A 22,463-nucleotide genomic window follows, 5' to 3' on the forward strand; every position below is an offset into this window, starting at 1 on the left:
CAAGCTCTTTATATATGTTGGTTATTAAACTCTTATCTGATGTATGGCATGTAAAGATCTTCTCCCATTCTGTGAGGGGTCTCTTGGTTTGGGTAGTGGTTTCTTTTGCTGTGAAGAAGATTTTTAATTTGATGTAGTCCCATAGGTTTATACTTGCCTTAGTCTTCCTTGTAATTGGATTCGTTTCATTGTAAATGTCTTTAAAATTTATGCGGAAAAAAGTTCTGCCAATATTTTCCTCTAAGTATCTGATAGTTTCTGGTCTAACATCCAAGTCCTTGATCCACTTGGAATTTACTTTTGTATTTGGTGAAATACAGTGATTCAGTTTCATTCTTCTGCATGTTTCAACCCATTGTTTCCAACACCATTTGTTGAAGAGACTCTGCTTTCCCCATGTAATAGTCTGGGCCCCTTTGTCAAAGATTAGATGTCCATAGGTATGGGGCCTCGTTTCTGGGCTCTCAATTCTATTCCACTGGTCAGTGTGTCTGTTCATGTTCCAGTACCAAGCAGTTTTGATGACAATGGCCCTATAATACAGTTTGAGATCTGGCAGTGTGATGCCTCCGGTTCTGTTCTTTTTTCTCAAGATTGTTTTGGCAATTCTAGGTCTTTTCTGGTTCCAGATAAACATTTGTAGCATTTGTTCTATTCTCCTAAAAAATGTGCTTGGGATCTTGATGGGGATAGCATTAAATTTGTAGATGGCTCTGGGTAATATATTCATTTTGATGATGTTAATTCTACCAACCCATGAACATGGAATATCTTTCCACTTCTTTGTGTCTTTTTCAGTTTCTTTGAGTAATGACTCATAATTTTCAGTAAATGGTTTTAACATTTGGAAATCACAAGCTGACTTCCTTTCAGCAATGTAAGTGTATATAGCCCCCACAAAACCAAACATGCTATCAGTAAAGCACAGCTTATAAAAAATAAGATAAAATCAATTATAAAAGTCACTCTTCCATGTAACTTGAAATTTCTAGTGGTCTGGGAGGTGGAACAGTGGATAAGGCCTTGCACCCTCAGCCCTGGGGTCCTGAGTTCAATCCCGGGCAGCACATGTACCAGAATGATGTCTGGTTCTTTCTCTCTCTATCCCCCTATCTTTGTCATAAACAAATTTTTAAAAATTAAAAAAAAAAAGAAATTTCTACATATTTATTACAGATCTTTTAAAGCAAAAACAGTTTCTGGATATGTTACCTCCTATTTTAATGCCAGTTAGATCTAAAGTAAAAAAAAATCATTAAAGTCTGTTCGTTATACTAAAAATGCAATTTTTAAACCAAAGCACTGCTCAGTTCTGATTAAGGTGGTATCAAGGATCATACCTGGCAACTTGGAGCCTGAGGCATGAACATTGTTTTTGCATAACCACTATGCAATCTCCCCAGTCTCAAGGTGCAATCTTAAGTCAACTTTACTTACATTTTTAGAGACACAGGAAGGCTAAGAAGAGAATTATTATAAAGCTGATTGCCTATTGTACCAATAAAAATAATTACTCTGAAAACTTTGGCCTTACTCATGTTTTAAAGAGTATGTTTTAAAGAGCTAAACACATGTAGGTATGTGTTTAGCTGTGTGAACCTTCCCTTCTTTGCAGTTCTAACCTCATCACTTAACAATTTCAATACCTCCAAATCACAAGTATTGTAACTCAGTGCACCAGGGTGACACAGATAAGTACCCTTTTCTCCTTATAAAATTCTTAGTTTTACGAAGCTCAGTGGAACCAGCGCAGAATTATTCATGGTATCACACAAATGTCAGTGTTCTCTTTAGGAGTTGTATTACTCCGTTTTCAGAACTCTTTACAATATGAAACTACATTCACAATTATTAGCTCTGGAGGAAAATACCTACGCTGTGTAATTTAAAACCCCACAGAATAGTGAAATGGTCTGTTAGATAATTTCTTCAGATACAGCCTGTGAATACAGATCGCAGACAGGGAAGAGTCAATCTAGAGGCTCTGAAAACACTAACTCCAATTGAATGTATCACTCACAATTTATTATTAGGAAGCCATTATTTTCACTCTATACATCTGTAATGCTCTTGCCTGTGTGTGAGTGCACACTGCTGCTTTCTCCCTTTCTATGGTGAAAGTTCCTATGTAAAGCACTGGTGAGGCCAGGTGGTGGCGCGTCTGGTTAAGTACACAGATTACAGTGCACAAGGCCCCAGGTCCAAGCCCCTGTTCCCCACTTGCACTGAGGAGAAGCTTCATGAGAAGTAAATCAGGGCTGCAGGTGTCTCTCTGTTTCTCTCTCCACCATTCCTCTCAATTTCTGTCTCTATCCAATAATAAATATTAAAATAAAAAAGCATTGGCTTCATTTGAAGGTTGTCAATTTACAATAAACATGATAGTCTGTGTAAGAAAAGACAAGAAACCATCTCTGCTGATTCATCTTCAAATATCCCTGAATCATATTCATCTTCCCTTAGCATTCCGGACAGTTACTATAAAGTTCCCTTGACCAATGATTTAATTGTTTGAAAAATAACATAACTGGTGCCAGGTGGTGGCACACCTGGTTGACTGCACATGTTACAAAGCACAAGGTTCCAGGTTCAAGCCCCCAGTCTCCTCCTGCAGGGCAAAGCTTAACAAACGATGATGAATCAGGGCTGCAAGTGTCTCTCTGTCTCTCTCCCTCTCTATCACCCCTTCCTCTTAATTTATGGTTATTTCTATCAAATAAATAAAAGATAACAAAAAATTTATAAGAGAAATAAGATAACATAACTGACCAGCTGGAGGAGATTCAATTTACACATTTTATCATTAGGTATTACATGTGTCTTTTAATTTAGTGTTCCTTAACTGATACTAAAAAAAAAAAAAAAAAGAGGTTATTAGTATAAAATATAACACTCTCTCTCCAATTTGCTGTAATTTCCTCCACAGCAGCTATGGGTTATACTATGAAGAGTTTAAAAGCTACCTACCAGGGTTAATGCCTTCCAGAGAGCCTAGCATGTTGTCTCATCTGTGAACTTTATGCTGTTTACCTTAGTCTGGTACACATTTTTTTCTTCACTGCTTTTGCAGAGACCCCCCACACACACACACACTGGTGGGGACCGGGATCAAATAGGGATCCTTGTGCTTCCTACTATGTGTGCTTAACCTGGTGAGTCACTGCCCAGCCCCCTCCCCGCCCCCTTTGTAGGTTTTAGTATTTATTTACTTCCCACAAACAGAATTCCCCTCCAAGCTGTGCTCTAGTAGCTGAATTATGACAGTATTTCAGTTCCAGCTCACAAGAACAGAATCACATCTACAAATAAGATCCCAGAGCGTCAGTCACTAATGCAGAGTTGAGCCCCATTCACAACACAGAGTTTGTGCCCAACTAGATTTCAGTTGTTGGTTCTGTTTGCTTTATAGTGATGATGAACTATTCTATGTCCCTAGGAGAGCTCAAGAAAGTATGTCAAGGGACTGGACACCTGGGGAGAAGTAAATAAGGTAGGAAGAAGGTAGTTAAGGGGCCAGGTGTTGGTGCATCTGGTTGAGTGCACATGTTACAGTGCACAAGGACCCAGGTTCGAGCTCCTAGTCCCTACATGCAGGGGGAATGCTTTGTAAGTTGTGAAGCAGTGTTGCAGGTGTCTCTCTGTCTCTCACTCTCTACCGCCCCCTTCCCTCTCAATTTTCGGCTGTTTCTATCCAGTGAATAAAATAGATAATTAGGAAAAAAAAATTTTAAAGGAAGAAGGTAGTTAATTCCAGATAATTCACAGCTGGCTAGTCAAAAACAGAAGCAGAGAGCTATTGACTCGACAGTAAGAAGGAACAGTCTATTACTACACATACATAGTGAATGAAAGATAGGCATGAATGCATGTGGGTCTGCCTATTTACATGAAATTCCAAGTTGTATGTCCTGTAATAACAGAAAGAAGATGAGTTGGATGAGGGAAAAAGTCACTGTTCAGGAGGAGGCATGAGGAGACTTTTCTGAGTTGATGAGAAATGTTCTAAATCGTGGTAACAGCTGAGGATACAGGGTAGACAGATTTGTCAAAACATACCAACTTCATAACATGCCAGATACAAGCATGATATAATTACACATGAATGTAAAAAGGACTTTATTATATAAAAGTAATCCCTCCCTAAACATTTAAAATAATAGTGTGTAGAACCCTGATAATGTTTCTTGTTATGAATAACAGGTGGTTTTGAGAGTACTGTTGACTCAGTACTTTACTCCAAGTATTCATAACTCTCATCAAATGTCCACAAAGAAAAGGCCATGTTTTCTTTTGATTTAAATAAATCCATGGCATATTCATTCTTTTTGGTATCTGGTGACTATTCATTCTTTTTGGTATCTCTGTGATCTTCTTAATGTTTGATTCTGCAATAGATATTTATACAAAGTAAAAAAAGAATGGAAGAAAAAGGAGAGAAAGAAGGAAAGAAAAGAAGAAGGCAACAGCAGAACGAGGGAGGGAGGAACGGAAGAAAGAAAAAGAAGATAGGAGACTGACTGTCCTTCATATACCTGGCTAAAAGTCCTGGAATTCTTGTTTGTCCCATTATCAGCTCAGAGACAACAACTGCTAGAAATTCTTCATCTCCCCAGAAAGGAAGGAGGCTTACACAAATGTGTGTATACACCCCCATCTTTTTTTTCTCCTGTCTTATGTATACCAATAAATGATCAGTGAATGCTGATTAAAGATATCAATATCTGCTTTATTCTTCTATGTGTTCATCAATTTTTATCATAGCACTGTTGCTGTCTATTCACCTTTAATTAAGAATCTAATCACTTTAATTAGGAGTTATTACTCTAAAAGTAGGAAGTTTGATACTGCTTTCTCATTTGGCTTAAATTTAGTATTGCGGCTGAGAGGTAACTCAGTGGGTAAAGCACATGGCTTAAGTATGTGGGCCATGAGCCTGATTTCCAGCATCAAACATGCTATAGCTGTGCTTGCTGTTCTCCCTCTCTCTCAGAAAATACTTTTCAAAATGTAGCATTAGTTCTTAGGACAAAGATGTAGTGCAGATTCCACTGAATCAAAACAGTTTAAACAAATAAAGCTTCCATATTTCTCTCATTAGCCAAATCTGAGTGACTAATCCCAGATTATTCAGATAAAATTCTACACTGAGGAAAATATTGATAGCTGTGTCTTTAGGATAGTAATCACTATTAAACACTTGACTACTGACACTACAGAAAATACCAAAGGGGGAGGGTGGCGGTGCACTTAGGACAGTAAATATATAACATGCTCAAGGACTGAGTTTCAAGCCTCCAGTCCCCATCAGCAAGGGGAACGTTTCACAAGCAGTGAAGCAGTGCTGCAGGCCTCTCTCTCTTTCGCTTTCTATCTCCTCCTTCCCTCTTGATTTTCTGTCTCTATAATACATAGTGTATATGTAGTCATTGAAGAATTAAGAATATTATGGGAAAAAATAGATAGAAGGCATCTGCTGCAATTTGTCTATGGATTAAACTATTGGCTTCACTTCAAATGAGAGCTTCTCCAATCATCACTTACACTTTAACTTTCCTCTGACAAAGTTACAGGGCATCAGTAGTTTTAAGTGAAAATACTGACCAAGAAAGGTATCACTGTGAGCAGCCCAAGGTGTCCTGAGTTCTAACCCTGGCATTGTATATGCCAAAGTGATGTTCTGGTTCTCTCTAGCCTAGTAAATAAATAATAGACCCTTATATAAATAAGTTTATATTTTTTTCTTTTCTTTTTGGTGTATTGCACCAAAGTAAAAGACTCTGGGGTGGGGGGTGGGGGTTCAGGTCCTGGAACATAATAGCAGAGCAGGACCTAGAGGGGGTTTTATTATTATGTGGGAAACTGGGAAATATTATGCATGTAAAAAATATTGCATTTTACTGTCAACTGTAAAACATTAAGCCTCCAATAAAGAAATTTTTAAAAAAGAGTGGTCCAGGAGGTGGCGAAGTGGATAAAGCATTGGACTCTCAAACATGAGGTCCCAGGTTCAAACCCCAGCAGCACATATACCAGAATGATGCCTGGTTCTTTCTCTCTCTCCACCTATCTTTCTCATTAATAAATAAGTAAATAAAATCTTTAAAAAAATAATAAAAAGAAAAAAAATTTTAAAGGAAGATATCATTATGGTTCTATAGACTATGCATATTCCCCCTGCTACTAGTAGTTTCAAATAGAATACCAATTTGATCACAAAGCATTGTAATGTTTTAATACAATATAAAAAGATAACTATAGGGCTGGATGGTGGCTCACCTGATAGAACATATAATATACATCACCATACAGGAAGACCAGGGTTCGAGGCTAGTACCCACCTCTCTCTCTGTCTGTTTCTTACCCTCCAGATGAAAAACTAACTGCCAGGAGTAGTGAAGTAGTACAGGTATCTGGTGTCATCAGTAACTAACCCTCGTTGGGGGCGGGGGAGAGTATATGTAGATACATGCCCATATTTTAGAACTTAGCAGTAATATCTTATAGAACATAATGAAGACATGAATAGTAGCTGATTATTTCTATACAGAGAGCAATATCTGAATTTCAAAACTTTATTCTTTTAGGCAGAAAAAGTTCTTGGTAAAACCTGAGTTTTAACTCTAAGGCAGAGTTAGCTATAAATGTCAGGTTAGATGTCATTTTACCTCTAAGGATCCCTTCAAGTCAATAGTAGAAACTGCATCTTCCTCTTCATCGTCTGTCATTTGGTCCTGGGAACAGTAGTGGGTGCTATAAGCAGAATGTTCTTCTATTGCTTCCAGCCAGTTCTGGGATAAGTGATAAATGAATAACAGTGAACACGGTTTCGTTCTTTTTTTCTTTCAAAAGAGATAAGACAAACTGCAAGGCAAAAATCTCTATAAATAAATATTATGGCCTAAAAGGGAGGGGGACCAACAATATAGTTATGATACAGATGCTTTTTCCATGACATGACTAGATAAAGAATTTTCCTAGGGGACCAGGCAGTGCTGCACCCAACTAAGCATGCATAGTATGAAGTGCAAAGACAGGCTCAAAGATCCAAGTTCGAGCCTCCAGTTCCTTACCTACAGTGTGGATACTTCACAAGATGAGAAGCAGGTCTGCAGGTGTCCATCTTTCTCTCTCCTCCTCCATCTCCCCCACCTCTCTCAATTTCTTTCTGTCCTATCAAAATAAAATGGAATAAATCGCCCCCAGGAACAGGGGATTTGTAGTGCCTGCACTGAGCCCAAGCAATAACCCTGGAGGCAAAAAAAAAAAAAATCCTAGTACTTTAAAAAATCTTCTATAGCTCACTCTGCACCACCACATGAGAGCATCATACACAGCATCTAAGGAATCTGTGAATTGTGCAGCACTGCTGTGGGGTCTTTCCTCTCCTCTTTTCCCCTCTGTCTCCATTTTTTCAAAGTTCTGTGGAATTGTGTACACCAAAAAAAAAAAAAAAATCTATAAGCTCATGAATAATACCATTACAACACATGTGAAATGTCACCACTTTCACTTAAAGGAACATTTTAATACTGTTAAACAAGTTACTGTGTACTAAGAACATAGAAACATAATTTTTTAATTGTAATTCTTTTTTCCATTATTTATTTATTCCTTTTTGTTGCCCTTGTTGTTTTATTGTTGTAGTTATTACTGTTGTCATTGTTGTTGGATAGGACAGAGAGAAATGGAGGGAGGAGGGGAAGACAGAGAGGAGGAGAGAAAGATAGACACCTACAGACCTACTTCACTGCCTGTGAAGCAATGCCCCTGCAGGTGGGGAGCCAGGGGCTAGAACCGGAATCCTTCTGTGGGTCCTTGCACTTTGCGCCACGTGTGCTTAACACACTGTGCTACCGCTGCCCGACTCCCAGAAACATAATTTTACCCACAAATTATAAGCACAAGAAACTCAAGGTCATTCTAAGAGAATGAAAATTTCTCAGATCAAATTCTTGACATTTTATTGTTTAATCAGGATTTCACAAAAAGAATATTTACCCTAAAAATACTTGTATTACTTTGTCTGCACTTCATTTTTGTTTGTTTGTTTTGTCACTGAGACATCATTGGTCCAGGCCAACTTTTTCAGATAAGAGACAGAGACACAGAGAGACAGATTGGGAAGGGAAGACTTGGGCCAGGTGGTGGTGCACCTGGTTGAGCGCACATGATACAATGTGCAAGGACCTGGGTTTGAGACCCCAGCTCTCCACCTGCAGGGGGAAAGCTTCATGAGTGGTGAAGCAGGGCTGCAGGTGTCTCTCTTTCTCTCTCCCTGCTCCTCCTCCCCTCTCAATTTCTGATTGTATCCAATAAATAAATATAGTAAACTAAGAAAGAAAGAAAGAAAGAAAGAAAGAAAGAAAGAAAGAAAGAAAGAAAGAAAGAAAGAAAGGCATCACAGCACCAAAGCTTTCCCCTGTACACTGGAGGCCAGGCTGGAAGTTAGGGTTTGTTCATGACAAAAGGGGTGCCCGCCCAGGTGAGCTTTTTGGAGCCTCAGGCCTGAGAGTCCCTTTGCGTAACCATTAAGCTATCTACCCCCACCACCAGGTGAGCTTTTTATTGGGGAGATGGATGGTTTACAGCAGATACAGGTGCTGATGCATGTATAGAATTTCTCTGTTTTCAACAAAACACTCTCACCCCCAGCCTAGGACCTTTTCCAGCAGGTGAGTTAGTCAATCCTTCTTTTTCTTTTTCTGGGTTAAATCTTTTATCTTCATTTCTTGCACTTTTTCCTCTCATTTTTTACATTACTTAGGGCCAAACCTTAGAAATTTATGAAATGTTGAAACATTAGTGACATAGATTATGTAGAATTCCCACAGAAGACAGGTTCTTTTAATTATCTTACATGACTTAAATTTAAAAAAAATGGCAGGCCACTCAATGGGCAGTGTGAGACTTGCATGCTTGAGGCTCCCCGTTTGATCACTGGTGTCACATGGACTACAGTCATGCTTTAACTTCTCTATGTTTTTCTCTCATAGAAAGCCATGACTCTACTTTCACATGTGTGTGTGTCTATGAATACTATCTTGATCTAAAGAATATGGATTTTCGGGGAGTCAAGCGGTAGCACAGCGGGTTAAGTGCACGTGGCACAAAGCTCCAGGACCAGCATAAGGATACAAGTTGGAGCCCCTGACTCCCCACCTGCAGGGGAGTCACTTCACAGGCGGTGAAGCAGGTCTGCAGGTGTCTGTGTTTCTCTCCCCCTCTGTCTTTCCTCCTCTCTCCATTTCTCTCCTTCCTGTCCAACAATGATGACATCAATAACAACAACAATAACTACAACAATGAAAAACAAGAAGGGCAACAAAAGGGAAAAATAAATAAATATAAAAAAGAAAATCTTAAAAAAAAAAAAAGAAAAAGAAAATGGATTTTCTACAAGTGCACCATAATGCGAAATGCGAATCCCAGTTGTCTTGACTGGATTTTTTATTCAATTTACTATAAAGGAAAAGTGATTCTAAAATGTAAAAAATGAGAACACCTAGCTCGACTGAATAGTGTGCTCCATTGCTCTGTGCCCAGCCCCCATGAGCCTGGCCCCCATGGCAATGAAGGCAGCTTCAGTGCTCTAGTCAAGTTCATTCTCACTCTTTTTTTAGTATTTTATTTTTTATATTTTTATTTATTTATTATTAGATAGAGACATACAGAAATTGAGAGGGGAGGGAGAAATAGAAAGGGAGAGAGAAACCTGCAACCCTGCTTCATCTCTTGTGAAGCTTTCCCCCATTGGTGGAGACCAGGGGCTATAACCTGGGTCCTTGTGCACTGCAATGCTTAAGCAGGTGAGCCTCCACTGGGCCCCATCTCTTTCTATTTCTGCCCTCTCTCATCTAAATATATATACATGTATCATAAAAATAAATAAAACCATCTGGATTGGAGTCCAGATCCTGTCACGTGCAAGCCATGTGATCTTGAGAGAGACAGACACCTGCAGACCTGCTTCGCCGCTTGTGAAGTGACACTCCTGCAGGTGGGGAACCAGGGAATTGAACCGGAATCCTTATGCTGGTCCTTGCATTTGGTGCCACCTGCACTTAACCCGCTGCGCTACGCCCAGCCCCAGATTTTATGGATGTTTAAGTTTTAAGAAAGATAAATGAGGGGCTAGGCTGGGGTGTTCCGGGTAGAGTACACGTGTAACAATGTACAAGGACCCAAGTCAAGCCCCCAACTATAAGGGGAAAAGCTTCACAAGTGGTTAAGCAGGTCTCTCTCTCTCCCTCCTCCTCATCTGTATCTCTTTCTCCCCTCTCATTTTGTCTTTCCAATAAATACATTTTTTTTTCTTTTTACAAAAAGATCAAACAATGTATAAAATTACCTGTCTTGACTGTTGAAGGCTGTTCTTAGGAACCCGGAAGCCGTGAATAGTGTCATCAAAGCATTTAATAAAGAAGAGGGAGCTATCAGTAGATTTTACCTTATAAAGAAATATAAAGAAATCTGTAAGACACCACCATTCATGGACATCAAACAGAGTTCTAAAACAACCTGGATGCAAAATTAAAAGTATTAGTATGATTTATTTAATCATACCCAATTGAACATTATATTTTGACTGTTCAGAAATACAGAGAAAAACTGATACTACAGGCATATCAAATATAGTAAAGCTTTTTATATCAAATCAGGCTTTCATTCTTAATTACACAAAGTAAATACTAACAGACATACATATATATATATGTATATATATATATAAAACCTTTCTATATACAGGCTATTAAATTCTTTCAGTACTACATTTTGAATTTCTTATTTCTGCCAGTCTTAGTGAACACAGAAAGAAAATACCTGAAGAGAATGTACAGGGATGGTGGGTAGATAAAATTGATAGAGGAGGAGAAAAGGATGACAGGACCTGAAAAAATACCTGACAGAAAAGCAACCTGGTGGAGGGTATGTTGTGCTGATAGCTACCTTGGGGAGATAGAAAATCATACACCTGTGACATCCACAGTCTTGGAAATAAACATTTCCACATAAAGTGAACTATTTAAAAACAACAATGTGGTCTGGGAGGTGGCGCAGTGATAAAGCTTTGAACTCTCAAGCATGAGGTCCTGAGTTTGATCCCTGGCAGCACATGTGCCAGAGTGATGTCTGGATTTTCCTCTCTCCTCTTATCTTTCTCATAGATAAATAGAATCTTAAAAAATAAAATAAAAAATAATTCAAAACTTTTCTACCACTCCCACCCCTGGAAGAAAAAAAGTTCTAAGCTTATGAAACCAAATAAATTTTGAAAAGTGAGGGAATTTCTTTTTTCTTTTCTTTTCTTTTCTTTCTTTTTTTTTTTTAAGCAGGACACTTTTCAGCTCTGGACTACGGTGATTTGGGGGATTGAACCTAGGACTTCAGGACTTCAGATCCTCAGGTATAAGAATCTCTTTGCATAACCATTATGCTATCTACCCCTGACTATAAAGGAATTTAAGAATAGAAAAAGATTGAACTTCTACTTCAAGAAAAGGCAAGGAAAAAGTCTCAGGAGAACTCAAACTTTTAAACATCATAAGCTTTAAGTCAGAAACAGAAGGATGAATATGGGATGATCTCATGCGTAGACAAAAGTTGAAAAACAGGGTCAGCTTGGGTCCATACTCCCAAAGGGATAAAGACTAGGAAAGCTGTCAGGGGAGGGGATGGAATACAGAGATCTGGTGGTGGGAATTGTGTGGATTTGTAACCCTCTTATCCTATGGTTTTGTTAATGTCTTCTTTTTTAAATAAATAAAAAAATTTAAAAAAAGAAAAAAACAAGATCAGAAGGGAAAACACAAAGCAGAACTTGGAATGGAGTTGGTCTACTGCACCAAAGTAAAAGACTCGGGTGGGGGGGGGGGGTCAGGTCCTGGAACATGATGGCAGAGGAGGACCTAGAAGGGGTTGAATTGTTATGTGGAAATGTTACACATGTACAAACTATTGCATTTTATTGTCAACTGTAAACTATTAATCCCTCAATAAAGAATTTTTTTTAAAAAAATCACAAGCTGGCCTAGGCTGAGGGATGGCACACCTGATCGAGTATAACTGTTACAATGCACAAAGCACCTGGGTTCAAGCCCCTAGTGTCCATCTGCAGGAGGGTGAGAGGGAGCTTCACAAAGAATGAAGCAGTACTACAGGTGTCGCTCCCTTTCCTTCTATCAAATAAATAAAATATTTTTAAAATATCACAGGCTAAAAACTCTCACAAGCCAATAAAGAGGAAAAGCTTTATGGTACTGGATTTGGCAATGGTTTCTTAGCAAAAACAGAAAGGACAAAGAATGATCAAATAAACTACATCAAAATTAAAAAATATCTAAGCACCAAGAAACACCAGCAGCAACACATAAAACAGGAGAAAATATCTTCAAAGTCTATGTTTGATAACTATTCTAAATATACTAAGAACTCCTATGGGGCCAGGATGTAGAGCATTTGGTAAAATATGTTCCTTGACATGTCTGAGGTCCAGAGGTTGAGTCCCGACTCCACACAGAAACCCTACATCACTGGGGGAAGCTCTGTGGATGGTGGCACACTGCTCATAGTGCCTCTCCCTTCCTTTCTCTATACATGTGTGTATATATTTTTGAAGAATGAAACATTCTACCAGAAGTAGTAGAATTGAATAAAAATGAGGCCCCAGTATTATGAAGAGGAAAGAAAAGACAACTACAACTCAAACATCAACAAAAACCGGAGGGTAAGAAAGTAAGCACAACACATAAACAGCTCTCCAGAGAAGTAACCACGAAGCACATGAAGAGACTCAGCATCACTGGTTGTTGGGAAAATACAAATTGAAATATAACTAGGTATCCACATTCACCGACCAAACAATATCAATAAAGCAGAAAATACAAAGTGTTCGTGAGGATACAGACAAACGGGAGTCCTTGGATCTGCTGGATGGAGATGCAGCTTCTAAGGAAGATAGCATGGAAGGTCCTCAAAACATTCAATACAATCCTATGGTAATAGGATCCAGCCATTCACTTCTGGCTATCTAGCCAAATGAGCTGAAAGCAATCTTAAAGAGCTATCTGCACATCAACGATCCCTGCAGTGTTGGTCACCATAGCCAAGAGGTGGAAATGGCCCAAATGTTCAGTGATGAACGAGCTAATAAGAAAGTGTGGTAAATGGGCCAGGTGGTGGTGCCCATGTTCCAAAGTGCAAGGACCCAGGTTCAAGACCCCAGTCCCTACCTGCTGGGGAAAGTTTTGCCAGTGGTGAAGCAGTACTGCAGGTATCTCTCTGTCTCTTTCCCTCTCCCTCCCCCTGCCCTTTCAGCTTCTCGCTGTCTCTATCCAATAAATAAAGATAATTAAAAAATAAGAAAATGTGGTGAACAAATTGTCTCTTGAACTCTGAGAACTATGGTGCTCCTGAGAAGGGAGACAGCAGGAGTTCTTGGTGAACAGTGTGGTGACTAGTAGTTCACATTATGCATGGGTGTGCAACTTTACCCTATAGACCTTTTTTTTTGCCTCCAGGGTTATTGCTGGGGCTTGGTGCCTGCACCATGAATCCACTGCTCCTGGAGGTGATTTTTCCCATTTTGTTGCCCTTGTTGTTGTGCTTGTTGTAGTTGCTATTGTTGTCATAGTTGTTATTGTTGAATAGGACAGAGAGAAATGAAGAAAGGAGGGGAAGACAGAGAGGGGGAGAGAAAGATAGACACCTGCAGACCTGTTTCACTGCTTGTGAAAAGATCCACCTGCAGGTGGGGAGCCAAGGGCTCAAACAGGGATGCCTATGCCAGTCCTTGTGCTTCGTGCCATGTGCGCTTAACCTGCTGTGCTACTGCCCGACCCCCTCCACAGACTTAAAATATTGTGAAACTGTGTCAAGTCAGTAATAAAGAAAAATTAGTGGCTGGGTGGTGGTATCTCTGGTTAAACACACGTTACAATGTTCAAGAACCCAGTATCAAGCCCACAAGTCCCCATCTGCAGAGGGGAAGCTTCACTCATGGTGAAATAGTGCTTCAGGCCAGTCAGTCTCTCTCTCTCCCTCTCCCTATCTCTCTCTCTCTCTCTCTAGCCCATAAGTCCCCATCTGCAGAGGGGAAGCTTCACTTATGGTGAAATAGTGCTTCAGGCCAGTCAGTCTCTCTCTCTCTCCCTCTCCCTCTCCCTCTCTCTCTCTCAGAAGCTAATCTTTTCAAAAAAATTAAAAAATAAAGTGGTTACGATGACAAGTTTTACATTATATAAAAAATTCAAACATATTGATAGTTATAAACACCTATATCTCAAATCAATAACCTAGCCTCTACCTTAAGAAACCATTAAATAGCTCAGGCCCAACCACCCCGGAGGAAGTTTAGATGCTGTGGTATCTCTGTTCCTCTCTTCTTTCATTTTCTTCCTCAAAAAGTCAGATTGACTCAGAGCAGTGAAGCTTTAAGGAAGCCATTAAGTGAACAGAGCTTGTCTTCGAGCAGTTACTCAATGGATAACCATTGACTTGTACTAGCATATGACTTATACATATGTAGGCCTTCATAGGCACCTACATTCAAAAGCTATAAAACATAGATCATAATATAGCAGAAGCTAATGAATTCCAAGGAAGTTAAAAACCAACTAATTCTGGGTGGGAAGAGAGTAGGGGTTGAGTCAACTTGGTAACTTGGAGGGGAGTTAAGGTAGGGAAGAGTGAGATAAAAGACAATGCAGAAAAAAAAAACCTTACGATTAAGTAGATTAATGACAAGTGCAGAAAGACATTCGAAAATAGTCAAGACTGCAAAAGCAGGAACTAAACGTAGTCTGGATAAGACTAGAAAAAGGTTCCTAGGCATCCAGATCAAATGTGGAAGGAAGAAGGGTTGTGAACACATGGAGGGAACCAGTTTGTGTAATGAGGTGGTTCTGACTAAGTCTGTGACTCCCCAGAGGGAAACTGAAGCTCTTCTGAGAGTTCTCACACCGAGAACAGCAGGTGTTATAAAGAGCAGATGGACCTCTAGGGTAGATTAACAGCCCTAAACTTGGGAAACAAAAACATGTTTAACTGATTTTTTTTTGTCATTGTGGGGCTTTAGCACTCTTAACTGACTCTTTCAGATAGACAGACACACAGAAATAGATGGATGGATGGATGGATGGAAGGATGGAAGGATGGATGGATGGATGGATGGATGGATGGATGGATGGATGGATGGATGACAGGTAGATAGATGAATGGAGGGATGGATGGATGACAGATAGATAGATGGAAGGAAGGATGGATGATAGATAGAGAGATACATAGATAGATAGATGGATGGATGGATGGTGAAAGATAGCACTGTACCAAAGTTCCCCCCAGTGTGGTGAAAACCAGGCTTGAACCTAGGTTGTGTGTATGACAAAGAAAGCACTCTCTTAGGTGAGTTATTTATCTGGCTCAAAATATATATGTGTGTGTGTGTGTATGTGTGTGTGTGTTTATAGACTCCAGTCTCAGACTCAAGTCTAAAGAGACAAACCTTGCTGTACCCTGGTTAGCAAAACAATCAGAAGTATTTATATTTATAAAGAACCTAAGAATACTGGTTTGGGCATAGTTTTAGATTTTACTTTACTGCCAGAAAGCACTTATTTATCCAGATCTAATCATATACAAACATATACATGCACACACAAATACGCACAGTGTGGACATAAACACATACAGACAGACACACGCAAAATGATGAAGCTCTGCTTAAGAGTGTATGGATATTCATCTCTCATTCCACATGTAAAGGTAAGAAAACATGCTTGCATTTTTAAAACAGAGACTTCACAACTTGTTCTGAAATTAAAATATAGACAGGTGGGTTTTAACCTATCCTAAATGACTTAAGGCTATCTTTTGTAGAATAGGCTTCACAGTTTGAGTTAGAGACATGGATGTCATCTTACCGTGCATACTGCTTGAGTTAGATGCTTGCACCCCTGGCGGTAAATATTATGGACTGCATCAGGCCTTCAGAAATAATATTAATAACGCAAAGATAAGACTGGACATTTTTCATCTTTTAAAATTTAGATAGCAAGATGTAATACATGCAAGGATTGTGACACTTACTGCTTCCTATACCACGAAAGGACTCCATGTTCTAACACTACCCAGAATAAATTCCAGCCAAAAAATCTTGAACTCTAAGGGAAAATGAGAAAGATTTTCCAAGATGGCAACTTCAGATTAAAATACTAGACTGATAAGAAAGTAGCGTGACTTGAGAGTCCCAAGTCTTCCATCAGTAATGTTAGTGAACACTATAAAATGATCAAACCTGAACTTAGGTACTAGATGCTGTAACACAAGCATATCACCAAGCACAGAAGTGATGTCTTACTGATATGATCAATGATGTTTACAGTTCTGGCAATACTGTTCAGAGATATTTATAAGAAATATGTCAGTCATAGGCACCATAGTATTTCCTCTAAATCCTATATGGGCTTCTACAAAAGGAAAAAAATTCTATTATTTTATACAATCTAAATATACATCTGCATTAAGATATAGAGAGAGCTTGCAATTGAAAAGGAAACTAAATGCCAGAGCAAAAAATAATGCTAGAAAATAATTGAACTCCAAAAGAGAAAAAAATTTTTTTAATTTATTTATTTATTTATTCCCTTTTGTTGCCCTTGTTGTTTTATTGTTGTAGTTATTATTGTTGTTGTCATTGTTGTTGGATAGGACAGAGAGAAATGGAGAGAGGAGGGGAAGACAGAGAGGAGGAGAGAAAGATAGACACCTGCAGACCTGCTTCACCACCTGTGAAGTGACTCCCCTGCAGGTGGGGAGCCGGGGTTCGAACCGGTATCCTTATGCCAGTCCTTGTGCTTTGCGCCACCTGCGCTTAACCCGCTGCGCTACAGCCCGACTCCCCAAAAGAGAAATTTTAAGAGTCTAAAGCATTTGTGTCTTTTCTCAGTAACAATTCAGAAATTTAAATTCCTCATAAATCTCTCATGGCTTGAGGTTCATAACAAAAATATAATTCTATGATTTAGTTAGAAATATATATATATATTCCCATACTCTGTTGGGTACAAATTTTGTCACCTAAATGTATCATATCATCAACACAGAAGACAATAATTGCTAGAACTCCAGCAGTATAGAAATGATTTATATTACTAGATCCAAGAGTGAATAAATCATTTATACTTCAAAAATAGTTGAAACTAGAAAGAAGTCTTCTAATTTTATAAATTAAAAAGACCATCCCAACCTACCTTCCAGAGAGGGCCCTCAAATCGTTTCAATGCTTTGTAAATGACCTATTGAAAAACAAGCCTTCATTAGAAATGCATCTATGCATTTTCAAGTTGTATGCTAAAAATTATTGTACAAAGACAACTAATTACCTTGTGACCAACAAGAATGTGCTTCATTTCAGCACCCTGTGCAAGATCAAGGGGTTTCTTATCTGTATAAAACACAAGGACAATGTCATCAGACCTTAACTGTACTAGAAACTGATGCTGTAACTTCAATACATATTCTCTTAACCAGCTGTGCTACCACCCAACTCCCAGTACATGTTCTTTCATTAGTCCAACAGCTACACATTCTTCTTCATTCTCCCTAAAGTAACCACCTGAAATTTGCATTCAATTCTTCATGGTCACCTTTTCAGTAGTTAACTATTAAGTTAAATTCAGCAATCAAATTAGCCTTAAGACACTGTACATATCCTATGATCATTCAAGCTTCCTTGCATTAAATAACAAACTTAGTTTCCTATGGCTGTTGTAGCAAATTACCACAAATTTAGTGCCTTAAGAAAATATAAATTAATTCTCTTATAATTTGGGAAGTCAGAAGTCCAAAATCAGTTTCACTGAACTAAAAAAAAAAAAAAAAGATGTAGGCAAACCTGAACTCCTGAAAACTCTAGGGGAGAAGACACTCCTTAGCCTTTTCTGAAGTCTAGAGGCCATCTGAATCCCTTGCTTTGCAGTTCCTCCCTCCATCTTCAAAGAACATCATCCTGACTGCCACTCCAGCCTCAATTTTTTTTTTCTCCTGGTAGTCTTGTCCTCCTGCTTTGAGTATACTGTGCTCACCTGAATCATTCAGTAATCTTTCCACATCTCAAAATATTTAACTAGTCATATTTCGGCATGCAGTATCTTTGCTTAGCCTACCACAGTCACTCTGAAATTATTTTATGATTGTTGCCAAGCTGAAAATGAGAAGGTGCACAGCTGAGGACAAAAAGAAAATATACCATAGAAAGAAACCATCAAAGTATTATGGAAACATTCTCAACCTTGTACTCTCTGCAAGTACTCTCTGTTTTTGCCAATCAACATAAAGACAACTTGTTTTTATAAAAGTTATTTGTTGAAGCTGGAGGTATGAATCAACCTGCCAATGCCCATGTCCAGCAGAGAGGCAATTACAAAAGCCCAAACTTCTACCTTCTGCACCCCATAAAGAGTTTTGATCCATACTTTCAGAGGAGTAAATGTTAGTGGAAGATGACCAGAGGGTTCTGAACTTCAGTTCCATCAGGATCTAGAGAGAAAAGAGGGGGGAAAGGAAAAAAGGGGTGGAAGGACACTCAGCAGTAGTAGCTATGACTTAGAAAAGCAGAGAAGGAAGGACCACAGGAAAAACAGGCAAAGGGGGCTGGGTTGTGGTGCACCCAGTTAAGCCCACATATCACCATGTGCAAGGACCCAGATTGGAGCCCTTGCTCCCCACCTGTATGAAGTACACTTCACAAGCAGTGAAGCAGGCCTGCAGGTATCTGTCTCTCTCCCTCTCTACTTCTCTCTGTTTTGTCAAAATTAAAAAAAAAAATTCTAAAGATAGATACATTCATTGTGTAAATACTGAGCCTTAGCAATAACCCTGGTGGCAAAAAAAAAAAAAGAAAGAAAGAAAGAAAGAAAAGAGAGAGAGAGAAGTAAAGAAGAGAGAAAATGGATATTTATATAATTATAGAAATAACAGTCAACTCATATCTGTGATCTTGGGAGAACTTATGCAGTTTCCAATGGAGGGAGTGGAGACACAGAACTCTGGTGGTGGCAAAGATGTGGAATTATCTTATAATTTTGTAAATCAATATTAAATTACCAAAAAAATAATTTTAACATCCTTTGTTGACATATGAGGTAAGCAGGATACTACAGGAAGGATGCAAATCAAAATATAGAATAATTTCTCTATCTCAACTGCTAAAGGAAAAAAGCTATAAACAAAAACAGCCTTTTCAAAACAACATCAGACTGGAACGCTGTACTGTTTTTATGCAGTAAGACATAATTAACTTTTTTTTAAATAAATGCCAAATACCTGGTATGTGTCAGGCAATCTTTTGTATAGGTAACTCCTAATGAGAGCCTATCATGCAATGATATATTAAGCTCTGGTGACTCACTAGTGTACATGACAGAAAAAAAAAAAACTGGGGCTGGTGGAGGGGGGCAAGAGTCATGGAAAGGAAAAAAAAGGAGTCATGGAAAGGACATAAAAAAGGGAAAGACATCTGTAAATTCTAAAATATGCTGTGCTGATAGTTTTAAGTACATGATGTGAATAAAATGATGGGAATACCACTTTAGATTGGAGATTCAGGAACTGAACAGAGATGACTCTTCTGTGGAAGGGATGCTTCCATTAAAAGAAGAAGGTAGCCATGTAATTAAATGTAGCAGCAGGATATGCCAGCAGAGAAAGCAGCTGATGAAGGACACTGAGCTAAGAACACTTTGCAGGGCAAGAGTAAAGTCCAGAGAGTTAGAAAGAGATAGCATCCTGTGGTGGCTTTGTGGGGTAGACTGTTGGAAGCCAGCATCAGAGTTTGGATTTCATGATGTGAAGTCACAGGAATTATCATGTTTGTTTTTTCAGTGGGTCTTGACTGCTCCAAGCCAACTGTTTTTAGGCAGAGAGAGACAGTGAAAGAGAAGTAAAAGGAGAAAGAGAAAGGCATCACAGCACATAAGCGTCCCCCAGAACGGCAGAGACTGGGCTCAAACCTGGGTTGCACGAATGGCAGAACAATTCCAGGTAAGATATCTTGCTGGCCTGCCACTAAGGATTTCAAGTAAAAGAGTGATGTGGTGAGCTATTTTAAATTCTGTCAGAGTTAACAAATTGGAGATGAAGAACTGGAGCAATGTAAACATTGCCTGTGTGATGATTTTAACAATTCATACTAATAAGCAGTCCTATTATGGCTGTTTCTTAATTGCTCTACTGAGATAGAATTCACATGAACCCACTTAAAGTCTGGCGCTAGGAGACGGCTCACCTGCTAAAGAATGTGCCTTGGGGGTCGGGTGGTAGAGCAGCAGGTTAAGCACACATGGCGCAAAGCTCAAGGACCTGCATAAGGATCCCGGTTGTTCGAGCGCCCGGCTCCCCACCTGCAGGGGAGTCGCTTCACAGGCGGTGAAGCAGGTATGCAGGTGTCTATCTTTCTCTCCCCCTGTCTTCCCTCCTCTCTCCATTTCTTTCCGTCCTATCCAACAACAAATGACATCAACAACAACAGTAATAACTACAACAACAAGGGCAACAAAAGGGGAAAAAAATGGCCTCCAGGAGCAGTGGATTCATGGTGCAGGCACTAAGCCCCAGCAATAAACCTGGAGGCAAAAAAAAAAAAAAAAAAAGAATGTGCCTCACACCATGCACACAAGTGCCCAAGTTTGAGACCTGACACCACACAAGAGCACCATGACACCAGGAGAAGCTCTACAGATGGTGAATCAATAAGGTGACACTTTTCCCTCTCCCTATTTATTCATTTTTATCTTATTATTATTGTTGTTGTTATTATTACTATTTGGCCTCCAGGGTTATTGCTGGGCTCATTGCTGGCACTAGGAATCCACTGTCCACAGCAGCTATTTTGTTTTTCTTCTTTTAATTTGATAGGACAGAGAAAAATTAAGAGGAGAAGGAGAGATAGAGAGGAAGATAGACACCTGCAGATCTGTTTCACTTCTTGTGAAGCTTCTCCCCTGCAGTGGGGGAGTGAGGCTCAAACCTGGGTCCTTGCTTTTATTACTATGGGCACTTAACTGGGTGGGTGAGCTACCACCCAGCACCCCTTCCCTATCTATATCGAAAATGAAAAGAATGAAAACCATTGTCCTAAGAGTAGTGACATCACATATGCAGGAACCTATACTATAAGAGCAGCAATAATAGTGATTATTATTATTATATGTAAGTCAACAGTTTTTAGTATATCACAGAGTTGTGCAACTTTCACATGGTTATGTGGCTTCTAAAAGAACCTCTATTTTTATAAATACATCGGAATTTTTATATATGACATATCCAGAATCACTTCAAAATAATCCAGGCTGTGTGGCATGGATGGGTCAAGATAGGGGGGTAGACATTATTGAATGAGAAAGAGTGGTAAGGAGCCAGGAAATAGCTCTGTTAAGAGCCCATCACTCACCAGGAGAAAGGTCCTGGTTTCAAACCTGAGCATCATGGATAGGTCCAGGTGAGCTCCAAAGGCAGTAGAATGCTACTATGGCATCACTCTCTCTATCTCTATAGCAGTCTGTCTCTCTCACTCAAAGAATGAAAAAAAAAAAAAAAAAGATTCAAGGAGGCTGCTCCACAGTGGTGTCACACATGCACATGGCCCTGAGTTTATCCCTTGTCACTGAGTAAACAACAAAAGAGTCATTAATAGCTATACTACTCTGTTTTTTAAGCTTTGATCATTTTCATACTGTTTTTAAAAGATTATTGCAGCTACTGTATGGAGAATAGCTAAGAAACGTGGGATTCAAGAAAAATGTGGGATTCAAGACTAGTTAATAAAGCAAAGGCAGTAGACTTGGTTTGAACTAAACAGTGTTAAAATGGAAAGACAGCATATAATATTGTGAGGGATTCATGGGTTTAAGATTTCCTACAGAAGCAGATTTACAGAATTTCTGATGGTAAGACTGGGGCTGATCATTTATTTGTATCCCTAGTAGAGAATTAATTTTTACTTTTTACTATCATTCTTTTATGTATTTATTTTTCTTGAGATCAGATCATTGCTCTACCATTATAGGGAGCTTGGAGAATCAAACTAAGGGCCTCATATTTGCAAAGCATGTATTCTACTAGTGAACAACCTCACCAGTCACTTCAAAAAGAGAAACTAACAATCTCTGTAGGTTTTCTAGCTAGCATACAGAAAAATATTTAATAAAAAGGTCTGCCAAGCCTTGTCCTCATTCCATCTACAGAGCATTTTTTGAGAAATTATTCCTTCAGGCACAGAAAAGATGTGATTTCTTTCATAGAATTCTGCCCTGATACTAAAAATAAATTCTGAGCTTCTGCCAACTGAAATCCCAGTGCAAAGCCCTCATTTCTGGATTCAATGCACGCACTGTTTGGCATACAGTGAAAATTCAGTAGAATGTTCTTTGAACTGAATGAAACAGACTTTCTACCTGAATAGGCACCAA

General features: G+C 39.0%; 1 protein-coding gene across 2 annotated transcripts in view; it reads right to left on the reverse strand.

Annotated features, from left to right (window-relative positions):
• The window catches only part of OSBPL1A (oxysterol binding protein like 1A), a 251,514-nt gene that overhangs the window by 150,055 nt on the left and 78,996 nt on the right, over positions 1-22,463 (reverse strand). For both annotated transcript variants that reach the window (XM_060173612.1, XM_060173611.1), the window contains exons 9-14: positions 17,379-17,440; positions 17,247-17,291; positions 16,084-16,157; positions 15,918-15,981; positions 10,349-10,447; positions 6,666-6,788 (exon numbers count right to left, since the gene is read on the reverse strand). In XM_060173612.1, the coding sequence (XP_060029595.1) occupies positions 6,666-6,788; positions 10,349-10,447; positions 15,918-15,981; positions 16,084-16,157; positions 17,247-17,291; positions 17,379-17,440 (467 nt within the window). The remainder of the gene's footprint in view (positions 1-6,665; positions 6,789-10,348; positions 10,448-15,917; positions 15,982-16,083; positions 16,158-17,246; positions 17,292-17,378; positions 17,441-22,463) is intronic.

This window comes from Erinaceus europaeus, chromosome 15, assembly GCF_950295315.1.
Source record: "Erinaceus europaeus chromosome 15, mEriEur2.1, whole genome shotgun sequence".
In the NCBI taxonomy this organism is placed as follows: Eukaryota; Metazoa; Chordata; class Mammalia; order Eulipotyphla; family Erinaceidae; genus Erinaceus; species Erinaceus europaeus.